The 13,644-nt window shown below is 38.6% G+C and overlaps 1 protein-coding gene across 2 annotated transcripts in view; it reads left to right on the top strand.

Moving 5' to 3' along the window:
• Positions 1-13,644, top strand: part of PAK1 (p21 (RAC1) activated kinase 1) — a 163,043-nt gene that overhangs the window by 114,288 nt on the left and 35,111 nt on the right. For both annotated transcript variants that reach the window (XM_055126951.1, XM_055126950.1), the window contains exons 7-8: positions 8,026-8,200; positions 11,547-11,610. In XM_055126951.1, coding sequence (XP_054982926.1) covers positions 8,026-8,200; positions 11,547-11,610 — 239 coding nt within the window. The remainder of the gene's footprint in view (positions 1-8,025; positions 8,201-11,546; positions 11,611-13,644) is intronic.

Raw genomic sequence — 13,644 nt, 5'->3', positions numbered from 1 at the left:
TTCAAGGAGGACATTGGTAACAACATAGTAGTAGTCAGATACTTCAACACCACCCTGGCACCTCTTGATAGATCAACAAGACTAAAACTCAGCAAGGAAATACTGGCTTTGAAAGAAGTAATGGAAGAGAGGGGATTAGTAGATATATACAGGGCTTTTCATCCCCCAAACCTGAATGCACATTCCTCTCCAGTGCACATTCTCCAAAATAGACCAGTGGTGGGCCACAAAAATACCTCCATAAAATCAAGAGAATATAAATTGTATTAATTATCTTTTCATACCATAGTGAACTGAAAATAAAGTTAATCACATACAAAAACAGAGAATCACATACAAAAACAGAGAATCAAATCAAACACTTGGAAATTAAACAGCTCACTGCTGAAGAACCAGTGGATTAGAGAAGAAATCATAGATGAAATGAAGATTCCTGGATACAAATGAGAATGAGGACACGAGCTACCAGATCTTGTGCAACACAGCAAAAGCTTTATATAGAGGAAAGTTTATAGCTCTGTAAACATTCATCAAGAAAGAGGAAAAGAGGAAAGGATCCACATAAATAACTTGACTTTACAGCTTAGAAACTTGGAAAATGAACAACAAAAGGAACTCAAACCAGGTAGGAGGAAGGAAATAAAACTTAGAGCAGAAATTAATGAGTTGGAATCCCAAAAAACAATCCAAAAAATTAATAAAACCAAGAGCTGATTCTTTGACCACTACAAAACTCTCTGTCACAGAGAGAGAGAGAGGGAGAGAGAGAAAGAGAGAGGGAGAAAGGAAGAAAGAGAAAGGAAGGAGAGGGAGAGGGGAGGAGAGAGAGAGAGAGAAAGAGAGAATCCTAATATGCCAAACCAGAAATGGAAGGTGAAACATTACAGAAACCACAGAAATTCAAAAGTAATTTCTGATTACTGATTGGAGATTACTTTGAGAGTCTTTATGCCACGAAACAAGAGAACCTAGAAGAAATGGTTAAATTTATGGATTCTCTTAACCTCCCAAGGCTGAACTAAGATTTGGAATATGTGAACAGACCTATAAGTATTTAGGAAATTGAAATGGTAATCAAAAGTCTTCCCTAAAAGAAAAGCCAAGAGCCAGATGGATTCAGTAGTGATTTCTTTCCATCGTTTAAAGAGGACCTACTGCCTGTCATTTTCAGACTTTTCCAGGAAGTTGAAGAAACAGAAACACTCCCTGTTTCTATGAGGTAGATATCATTTTGATACCAAAAGCAGACAGAAACACCACAAATCAAGATTTATAGGCCAATATCCCTGATGAAACAGATGCAAAAATCCTCAACAAAATACTATCAAATAGAATCCAACGACTCATCAAAAAGATACACACCAGGACCAAGAAGGATTCATCCCAGGGATGCAAGTATAGGTCAGCATTCACAAGTGCATCAACGTAGCGCACCATATCAATAAAAGGAAAAATAGATAATATATAATCATATCAGTAGATGCAGAGAAAGCATTTGAAAAGAACCAGCACCTATTCATGATTAAAACTCTCAACAAAATGAAAGATGAAGGAACTTTCCTCAATATAGGCAAACCCACCCTCCACAAGCCCACTGAAAGTATTATTCTCAATGAGAATAAGCTAAAAGCCTTCCCTCTAAGATCAGACACAAGGCAAGGTTGCCCACTCTCACCACTTCTATTTAATATACTTCTAGAAGTATTGTCATAGCAATTAGGGAAGAAAAAGGATCAAGGGCATTCCAGATAGGAAAGAAGTCAAACTTTCACTATTTGCAGATGACATGATACTATTTTTAGAAAATCCTAAAGACGTCACAAAAAGACTTCTGGAAACAATAACTCTATAGTAAAGTGGCAGGTTACAAAATCAGTATCCAAAAGTGCACGGTTTTCTCTTATGCAAATAATGAAAGAGAAGAAAGAGATTAAAATAAAACAAGCTCATTCAGAATTGTGTTTCAGAAATTCAAGTACCTTGAAATCAGCTTACCTGAAGTGGTAAAGGACCTATACAAAGAAAACTACAAAACTGAAGTAGTACAAAACACAACTTCAAGGAATAAAAGAGCGCACAGGAAATGGAGGTACACCCCCTGATCATTGATTGGGAGGATTAGCATTGTCAAAGTGGCAATACTCCCCAAAGCACTTTGCAGATTCAATGCGGTCCCTATAAGGAACCCGTCTATGGCCGTTTCACCCTGAATCACGTGATCTTATCCTATAAGGATGCCCATGACATTTTTCAAAGAAATAGATCAAATACCCTTGAAAATTTATATGGAACAGTAAAGCCCCATGAATAGCTAAAGCAGTTCTTGGGAAAAAGATGATAGAAGGCATCACCTTCCCCAACTTCAAATGTTATTACATAGAGGTAGTAATGAAAACAGCATGGTATTGGAATAAAGACAGACCCACAGACCATTAGAATAGAGTTGAATATCCTGATAAAGACCCTCAAATATACAATCACTTAATATTTGATAAAGGAGCAAGAAACATGAAGTACCTTGAAATAAAGTACCTACACTAAGTACCTTGAAATCAGCTCAACTAAAGAGGTAAAGAGGAGCAAGGAAAGCCTCTTCAATAAGTGGTGCTGGGAAAACTGGGCAACTGCACACACACACACACACACACACATACACACACACACACAAAGAAGAAAAAAATGAACTCAGATCTCTAACACCAGGAAAAAAAGTAAGATCAATATGATGGATTAAAGACCTCAATATCAGACCTGAATTCATAGGAAAATGTAGGCAGAACCCTCTGTATTATCGAAGATAAAGGCATCTTCAAAGATGAAACAGCACTGACCAAGCAAGTGGAAGCAAACATAAACAAATGGGACTGCATTAAACTAAGAAGCTTCTGTGCCTGAAAAGAAATGGTGACCAAGATACATAGATAGTCGTCCCACAGACTGGTATAGATTATTGGCCCAATACCCATCTGATAAGGAGTTAATATTGAAGATATATAAGGCACTGGTAGAACTTTACAAGAAAAAGACATCCATCCCTATCAAAAATTAGGAAGAAAAAATGGACAGAAATTTCTTCAAAGAAGAAATTCAAATTGCCAAAAGGTACATAAAAAATGTATCTGAAGCACTAATCATCAGGGAGATGCAAGTCAAAACAACAATGAGATACCATCTCACACCACAGAGATTGGCACATATCAAAAAGTACAAGAACAACCAGTGCTGGCACCAATGCAGGGAGAAAGGGACTCTCATTCATTGTTGGTGGGATTGCCAACTGGTTCAGTCTTTTTGGAAAACAATATAACAGTCCTAAAAAAACTAGAAATTGAGCTCCCATTTGATCCAGCAATGCAAGTTCTGGGAATATACCTTGAGGGCTCAAAAACACACAACAGAAATGCCACCTATATTTTAATTTTCATTGTGGTACTATTTACGATAGCCAGAATTTGGAAAAAGCCTGAATGCCCAAAAACAGATGACTGAATAAAGAAACTATGTATGGTACATCTACACAGTAGAATACTACACAGCTGTTAAGGAAAAATGAAGTCATAAAATTTGCTTATAAATGGATAAAACTGGAAAATATCATGCTGAGTGAAATGAGTCGGAAGGATAGGGACAGATATAAAAGTACTGCACTCATTTGTGGGATATTAAAAAAAAGCATAGTATGAAACTAATATCCAAGGACAGTAAAAGCAGGGACCAGGAGGATGGGACCATGATTGAGAGCTTACCACAAGTGTGTGTGTGTGTGTGTGTGTGTGTGTGTGTGTGTGTGTGTGTGTGTGTGTGTGTGTGGTGCAGGGTGTGGGGCATCGTAGGGCAGATAGGATAGTAGAATAGGGACCACTGTGACAATAACAGTTTGAAATGATCACTCTGGACAACTTGCGCTAAAAATAGGTAAAGGGTTATACATGATAATCTTTCAATATCTATTTTTCAAGCCATAATGATACCCAAAAAGGGGGGGGAGAGAGACAGAGAGACAGAAGTAAAGTGCCTGCCATAGAGGTAAGCGGGGCCAAGGGAGGAGGGAGAACTGGGAACATTGGTGATGGGAAATGTACACTGATGAAGGGACAGGTGTTGGAATATTATTTAACTAAAACCCAATCATGAACAACTTCATAGCTGTGTCTCTCAGGGTGATTCAATTTAAAACATAAATTAACAAAAATACCCCAAACCCCAAAAAGATAGTTTTCAAAATATTTTATACCTGGTAATCAATTGTAAATTATAAGCCAATATTAAAAGAAATGGAAGGGGACTCAGGAAATGAAAAAATATTTTTTGTCCATGGACTGGAAAAATTAACATTGTCAAAATGACCATCATACCAGTCCAGTATATTCCAAGAATGTTCTTCAAACACTAAGAAGGAAAAAAAAATCTACTAAAATTTGTATGGACTCATAAAACTCTATGAATATCCAAATAAATTTTGAGGGAAAAAAAGATGAGGTATTTCATTTTCTAACTTCAAATTATAGTATAAAACTACAGTAGTTAAAACAGTGGGGTACTGAAATAAAGATAGAGCAGTGGAACAGAATTGAGGGCCCAGAGTTTAAACTCTCAGAGTTATGGTTTGTTCCAATTGAGCTTAGTGTACGAAGTGGAACAAGGAAAACCTCTTTAAATGGTCTAGAAAAAAAACTGAATAACTGCATGGAAAAAAATAAAACTAGAGCTTTATCTCACATCATTGACAAAATAGTTAATTCAAACAGAATGAAAGATCTCGAGATTGGAGTTTGGAGAGACAGTATAGTGTATAGGGTGCAGTGCAGAGCCAGAGCACTTAATTCACTGCAGGAGTAAGTCCTGAGCACAGTTGGCTGTGGCCCCCAAACAAAAACAAATAAAACCAAAAACAGTAACCTTAGTGTTAGACTAGAACCCATAAAATAAATACATTTAGGAAGACAGAAGCAAAATTTTCTGGGATATAAAACTCAGATATGTTGGGGCTGGAGCAATAGTACAGCGGGTAGGGCATTTGCGTTGCATGTGGCCAACCCGGATTCGATTCCCAGCATCCCATATGGTCCCTTGAGCACTGCCAGGAGTAATTCCTGAGTGCATGAACCAGGAGTAACCCCTGTGCATTGCCAGATGTGACCCAAAAAGAAAAAAAAAACACCTCAGAGATGTCTTCAGTGATTTGATTCCACTGGCAAAGATAACCAAAAAAGATAACCAAAAAAGCCAACAAATGGAACTAAATCGAATAAAAATGCTTATTTTCATGGCAGAAGAAACTCAGGCTAAAATTAAAAGATACCTTTTAATTTTAAGGGAAGAAAATATTTGTACACCATACATGAGGTACAGGGCTATTTATCAACTTAGTTAAATCACTCAAGAGACCAATAATCCTGTAATAAATGGGTAGAGTCTAACAGATACTTCTCTGAGGAAGACATACAATGGCATATGAAAAAATGCTCATGGTCACTTATTATTTGGTACACATTTAAAGCACACATTAAAATAACAGTGAGTTCATCTCACACCAGTGAGAAATGGTATATAACAAAAAAGTCTGTAAACAAATCAGATAAGGTGAGGATGTGGTTAAAATATTTGGAATGTCATCTGATAAACCTCTGGAAAAAAACAGTATGGGAATTCCTTATAAAGTTAAGAATTGAACTCCCATATGACTGAGTCATTTTTTTGGCTCCTAGACAAAACCAAAAACATTCATTTGAAGAGACATATGCAGACTTATGTTCACTGCGATGCTTCCTACAATAGCCAGGATATGGAGACAGCCCAAATATCTAATGACAGATGAATGGAATAATTGTGACTGTAAGAAAAGATGAAATCATGCAGTTCACTGCATTTAGATGGAACTAGATGATATTGTGCTTATGAAACAAATCAAAGGAGAACAAGTACTAAATGCTCTCATTTGTCTGTGGAATAGAGAGAAGTAGAAAAGGAATAGATAGTATCAAACCTTGGATTATAAAATGTATCGACCAACAGTGGGGGAAGTAAAGATTGAAGCAGAAGTGACTTAAGGACAATGGTGGAAGTTAATGGGCAATTTGTTTGTGGTGGTGTGTAGTAATCATAATTTATAGTTATAATGCTATAAACTTTGTCACTACTATAGCCATATTAAAATATTATGAAAAATCAGGCGGTATTGGAAACAGGGAATCAGTGCCGCATTCAGGTTGCTACCACACGTGGTAGTATGTACAGAGCCATGTTAGGAGCTAGAGATGTCCTCAGTTAGGAAGGAGTAAGTGAAGTTTACACCCTCAGAGTCATAAGGTGAGGCGAAGAGCTAGGACAAGGAATGAAAGTAAGTATAAGACTAGGTAGCCAGAAATAGTCTGTAATTAAAAGAATGGAAATTAAGAAATAATAATGTGTACTAGTCAGGAAAGAAATCTGATGTCAGTTTCTTGACTTATTGCTGTTTCCACAATGTGCAAAATTCTTCCCTATTTCTACATATTAAAATCAGAGAAAGAATAAAAGCTCCTGTCATAGAGGCAGGCAGGGGACGGTGGGGGGTTGGGGAGTGGGGGTGGTAGGTGATGGAAAGGAACCCGGGGACACGGGTGCTAGGCAATACACACTGTGGAATGATGGGTGTTGGAACACTGTATGACTGAAATCTAATCATGAACAGCTTTGTAAGGGTCTATCTCACAGTGATTCAATAAACAAGTTTTAAACAAATCTCTGTTCTTCAAGACCCAGCTATAGAATTCCATTTATTGATTGGTTCTTCCAATATTGATCTGGATGCTTGCTACATCTGCTTAGAAGAACTATGATATAAATAACATACATTTCCTTTCCATAGAGTATAGACCAGCTAAAACATGACATTTTTTATGAAAAAAAAGTCTGCTAAAAAACTTGAAGCATGTACTAGGGAAAGTTGTAGTTTTAAATTACTTATTTGAACTCAGTGATTAATTATTTTTTTCATTTCTTATCACATTTACTCCTTTCTGCCTTAGGGCCAACATTTTATAGAATGAAGCAAAGAGATTCTTAGAAAACATTACCTAAATAGGAAATATAATAATACTAGTCAAAATTTGAAAGATTATTGTTTCTGGATGTGATACTAATAATTTCACATATCAATTAATTACTCTAAGTCCAGAAGTAGGTGTCATTAATATTACCATTTTAGAAATGAGAAATAAGCAATCTGCCCAAGGTTTACCAATCTGCCAGATAATAAGAATAGCATAATTTTTAAGCCTCGGCAGTCAGGTTTCAGAGCATGTGGGCAAAAATGACAAAACCTTCCCACTTTCTTAAGAACTAGCACCCTGTGGTGCTCTGGGGGCTACTCCTGGCTTGGTGCTCGGGAACATGCAGTGCCCAGGATCAAGCCCAGCATGTTTTCCACCTGCTTTGGGCCCAGATATAGTTCATAACAAAGAACAGTAGTGGGGCTGGAGCTATAGCACAGCAGGTAGGGCGTTTGCCTTGCACGCGGCCGACCCGGGTTCGATTCCCAGCATCCCATATGGTCCCCTGAGCAATGCCAGGGGTAATTCCTGAGTGCAGAGCCTGGAGTCACCCCTGTGCATCACTGGGTGTGACCCAAAAAGAAAACAAAGAAAGAGAGTGACTCAATAGAAGATCAAATTAATGTTGTACTCGCAGTACAAAGTGCTAGTAGAATATGGATATGAATTTCAGCTTGGGAAAGAGTAGTGATAGAATCTCTTATAAATCATTTCTGTTTAGAGTTATGTGATATATTGTTTCTCCAGTGCGTAGACTCACAGTAACCGTGTTGTGCATAGTGAGCGAAAGGGTGTCCCATTCACAGAGGATGGGTACAGAAGAGGAGGGACATACATTTTTATCTCAAAATGATAGAATCAATGAATCAAACACTTATAAAATAAAATGAATTTATTCAAATATATTTTGGTTTGACACATATCTATAAGAGAGGCTCCTGAGTGTCTCCTATACTAATAATCTTGCCAAATTCTTCTGTCAACAATGCAGGTGTACACGCGGTCTGTGATTGAACCTGTTCCTGTTACTCCCACTCGAGATGTGACTACATCTCCCATTTCACCTACTGAGACTAATACCCCTCCACCAGATGCTCTGCCCAGGAGTACTGAAAAGCAGAAGAAGAAGCCTAAAATGTCTGATGAGGAGATATTGGAGAAATTACGTAAGTACTTTGTAGCTTTTTTGAACTTTTTTTTGGGGGGGGGTGGTCACACCTGGTGATGCACAGGGGTTACTCCTGGCTCATGCACTCAGGAATTACTCCTGGCGGTGCTCGGGGGACCATATGGGATGCTGGGAATCGAACCCGGGTCGGCCATGTGCAAGGCAAACGCCCTTCCCGCTGTGCTATTGCTCCAGCCCCCACGTTTTTGAACTTTAATCTAGCAGAGGAAATGGCTAAAGGAAAGGCTAAAGGAAGGAATTCCCGTTCCTGAAGTTTCTGTGGTTCTGGTCGTGATGGGCGTTTCAGCCACATGGTCAGTGCTTCTCCTGACCAGGTGCTTGAACTTGCCTTTTCTGCCACAGCTGCCCTGGTTAGCTACTAGCTTATCTAGTGAAATAGGGGTATTGTGTTTGGAAAATAAAAAGCCTTTCTGATGCCAGGTGGAACTTTTGCTTTAATTGATTTTTGAGGCTTGCCATTGATGTATAAATTTGCCATCCTTGGTTGTTGGAAAAGAGGAAATGAAATTAACATTTTTCATGAGCGTGCACTATGTACTAAATGATAAACCAGACATTTTCTTGCTTTCTTTTTTTTGGGGGGGCGGTGGTTATCTCTTAAACCCTGTAAAGAGAGAAATTAAAATAATTATTTTTGCAGTTAAGATATTTAAGGCCTAGAGATCCAAATTATCCTGGCTCCGTCTTAAATATTATGTATAAAGATAGGACTGGGCTTAGGACAAAATCTGTGCTTCTGTAATGAGAGCATGCTGTAGGTTGCTTAGGTGATAACCTTCAGTTTTGTTTTCTTTAAAAATCAAAAATGGGGTTTATTAGGGTAGTTTGTTTCTGTGTTTATGTAGCACTGTAGCACTGTCGTCCCGTTGTTCACTGATTTGCTCGAGTGGGCACCGGTAACATCTCCACTGTGAGACTTGTTACTGTTTTCGGCATATTGAATATGCCACAGGTAGCTTGCCAGGCTCTGCTGTGCGGGCGAGATACTCTCAGTAGCTTGCCGGGCTCTCTGAGAGGGATGGAGGAATTGAACCCGGGTCAGCTGCATGCAAGGCAAACACCCTACCCGCTGTGCTAAAGTTCATATTAGAAGAAAGAACTGGATTGATTTGTTGGCTTGGCAAAGTTGAACAAGGTTTTTTATTTAATTTTTACACCTGTCTATTCTAGTGAATATTTGATGTGATTGATTTGGCCAAATCTCTCAACTGACTTTGCTTTCTAAAGCTGAAGTTTCTGTAATGAGAAACTTAGTAGTAGTTAGGAAGCCCTCAGTTTCTTCAGATAATTCTTGTTTGGAAAATGTTGATTCATTCAATTTGCTTTTGCCCATAGCTACTTTGAAATGTAGAAGTGGGGTTCAGGAGATGGCACGGGGATAAGGCACTTGCCTTGCATGTGGCCGATCGTGGTTCTTCTATTGTGGTTTGATCTCCAGCACTGCTATGGTCTCCCCAGCATTTCTTCGAGTAGTCCCTGAGAGGTGAGCCAGGAATAAACCCTGAGTAATTTGGGGGTACTCCAAAACCCCAAGAAAAGAATGTTAAAGTCAAACAAACAAACAAACAAACAAACAAACAAACCCAAACACTTACCTAGCTGTCTACCTATTTCTCTTTGTAGACTTTCTTTGCTTTGGGCGGGTGGGGGAATCTACTTTGTGTTGCTAAGGAGACCATATAGTGCCCAGGAGCAGGCCTGCTGCTCCCTCATGTAATGCACATGCACTCAGCCTTTGATCATCTCCCCACCTTGAACTAGTCTTTTTTTTTTTTTTTTTTTTTTTTTTTTTTTTTTTTTTTACTTTTTGAGTCACATGGGACATTCAGGGAGTACTCCTGGTTCTGCACTCAGGAACTCACTACTTCTGGTAGTGCTCAGGGGACCAGATGTAATGATGTCAGGGATCGGGCCTGGGTCAGCTGCATGCAAGGCATGCAGCCGTACTATCGCTCTTGCCCTTGAATTAGTCTTAATGACAGAAATAGTACCGTGTAGAATGTAGAATTATGGAAACATGGGAAGGAGAAACAATGTCTTAGGCAATTACTATTCTGTGACCCACTAGCCACCTCTCTTACATCTTTTTAAAAATAATTATGATATGTTTTCATTTTCAGAAAAATATTTTAAAATTCACTGCTGTGATTTATGGGCTGGAGCGATAGCACCGCAGATAGGCTGTTTGCGTTGCACATGGCCGGCCCAGGTTCAATTCCTCCATCCTCTCGGAGAGCCCGGCAAGCTACAGTACTGTTCATGATAGTGTTTTGAGCATACAATGTTCCAGCATACTTTTGTGTTCTGCAAAAGTGTCCACTTCCTCCATTCTCTCATTGCATCCCCACTTCACCTCCCCTTAATCCCTCTGTTGTTCTTGAACATATTTTAGGGAAGGAGATTAGTACCTGTACATTTAGGATCAAATGAGATCCTATATATTTAAAGTATGAAACCTTAGTAAATGATATTAGTATAAAGCACATTGGACTTGGAGGGGGGGGGGATTGAAAACAAACTCCTGGTCTTAGCTTTGCTCTCTGGCCCTGTGGGGAAAGAGGAGTATCTTCCTGTCTTGGGGCCTTCGTTTCAGCCAGTGAACGGTGAAATCCAGCAAACTCTCATTCCTTGGCATCACAGGGCTTTGCTTTTCAAGCACTTCCTGATGAAATGCCCTTCTCTGTATCTCCTTGCCATCTCTCTCAGTACTTATGTTTTCTTTTTTTTCTATTTCAGTTTTTTGGGCCATGCCCAAGCTGTGCTTAGGGACTGACTCCTGGCTCTGTCCTCAGGGTTCAGTCTTGGTCATGCTCAGGGTACCTTCTGTGGCTCCAGGAATTAAACTGGGGGAAGCTCTGTGCAAAGCAAATGCCTCACCCGTCTACTATATCTCTGGCCCAGCAATTACAACATTTTCACGGAACATTATGTAAAATTACCTGTCTCCTTTATGTAATTGAACTTTTTTAAAGCAGAAATTGACCTAATTTCTTCTCATCTTGTTGTTCCAATCATAATAGGGCTTTGCACATAGCAACAAAGAGTGTAAAATAAGTGACTGTCTGTTGAATGAATAAATTAAAACAATGAATGAATAACTTATTGGAGTTTGGAAATGGAATTGATTACTATGAAAAAAAGCTGACAAGGAGATGAAACCTTTAGTAGGAAATTTTTTTGGGGGGAGCTAATGACGTGTTTAGTGTGTTATTGGTGTTAGAATCATTTTTAAAAAATCTATGTCAAATCTGGAGTTTGGGGAATCATGGGGCTTATTTTTGGATCTGTGAAAAATAATGCATGGTCTCTTGTTTCTTTCAAAGGGAGCATAGTGAGCGTGGGAGATCCTAAGAAGAAATATACGAGGTTTGAGAAGATTGGACAAGGGTTAGTAGGGGCATTTTCTTTCTTTAGACAAATGACTAAATATTGTATGTGTTTTTGTTTTGCGTCTCATAAGCCTTGTTCTTTCTCCACCTCACTCCTCAGTTACCTGTAAGTGTTAAGTTAGGCTGACTTCAGGTTTGGCAGAATTGTGCTTATTTCTGAGAGATGTGTCATTAGCTGGCCACGTTGCTAAAAATGTCCCTGCAGTGAGAATGAACACCCTATTTATTTTCTTAGCACAAAATCTGCTGCCTTAGTTATAAATATGCTTTTCCAGATTTATCCAGTTTGCCTGGTAAGTACCAAGACCTACCAGCGCTCATACAATATGCCAGTTCCAGAACTGCAGATCCTCAGCTTATGTTTTAGAACCTGTTTCTCTCTAGTGGATGCCAGAATTCATATCTTCTCTTCTTTCATTCTTCTCATTTTTATGCTGACCTCAGTGTACTGAACTTAATAAATCCTAGCTGGGTTCCTAATGTTGCTGGCACGATGAATGCTGTTAGGCACAATCTCTGCTTTTAAAGACCTCGTGTCTTCAGGAGGAGATAATCACATAATACTATGCTAGGATCAGCCTTTAAAATGATTGACTATTATTTTGAGCAGAAGAAGCCAGATATCAATGAGCATATAGTGTATAATTCTTTTATATAATGTTCACGAACAGACAAAGCTAACAGACTCTAACAGAATAATGATTAGCTCTGGAAGGAATGTGAAGGAACCTTCAGATTTGTCTTACTCATAAAAAAATAATCAAGAGCACTTAAACTTTGTACATATTAGGTAAATTATACTTCTATATGAAAGAAAAAGAATGGTATTTCCAAAGACCTGCCCAAGGTGATAAAAATAAATAAATAAAACTATCTGTCTTGTAAAAATTTTTCAGTGTTAGTTGAAAGTTTTGTTTCTAATAAAGCCAGTGAAATTTTCTGTCTTCATTTGCTTTCATACTCATCCATGAACTTTTGAAAAGAAAACAGAATGTTACAGTGATGTATTTTTATATGCCATTCTACATTTATATGCTATTTGTACCTATGCTTTAACTTAATCCTTAGTACAACTCTGACTAAAGTGGATCTCATTTATCCTGGCTCAGTGACTTTTCCACCAGGGATGCTGGCAAGTCTGAATGATATGAGGTATTGGTTTGTCACAGATTCATCTGGAATGCCCTTTCTGTTGCTACCTACATTGAGATACATGTAGCAAAAAAATATTTGTAGTAAAAAAAATGTGGTCAAGGCTGGTCCCACCTCTGGACTTCAGTTTCTTTATGTAATTAGGGAGGAGAGGAATCTATGAATTAAGAAAATTTATTTTGCAAAAGTTTGATTTACTTTCTACTTCAGACATGTGATGCCCATAAATAGCAACATCTGTAAAATGTTTACTTGACAGTTCTTTTAGTGCTAAGTAGAGCAGTTATACTGATTGTTCGTGTCACTTGATTTTGAGGAGGTGGGGATTCTCAAATGATGCTGTTCATGTCACATGATTTGGGGGAGGTCCTCAAGTGATGCTTAAGAGATCGGGAGCTCTTCCCTATGATTCTTGGTCAGCTGGGTCAGTGGTTCAGTGTGAGGTCCTGAGGCTACCATGCTGCCCAGGCCCTGTGATTTGAGAGTTCCAAATTTACTCAAAGTGTCTGCTTTCTGTGGTGCTGGGAGTCTCCAGGACTGTACCTGGCAATGCTCTGGGGAATGTGTGGTGTTGGGTATTGAATCTATGTCAGCAGCATGCCAGGCTTGAGCCCAATCCCCTGTGCTATCTGCTGCCAAATCCCACGGTTCAAAAAATAAGCACCACACAAATATGGTGAGTTGCTGCTGTTAAAAATTGATTTTTAAAAAAGACCTAATGATATTTTTCCTTGATAAGGAGTTCATATGTCTAATTGTATGCCTGTTCAATTTAGAAATAATACTAACCCGTGAACCTCAGTAGCTTTCTAGATCTTGGTAACATATTCCATGTAGATGTATTCCCTAAATGCCCAGTTGCATCTACTGTTCATAATAG

Source organism: Sorex araneus, chromosome 2 (assembly GCF_027595985.1).
Source record: "Sorex araneus isolate mSorAra2 chromosome 2, mSorAra2.pri, whole genome shotgun sequence".
NCBI lineage: Eukaryota > Metazoa > Chordata > Mammalia > Eulipotyphla > Soricidae > Sorex > Sorex araneus.
This window is presented reverse-complemented; position numbering and strand designations above follow the sequence as displayed.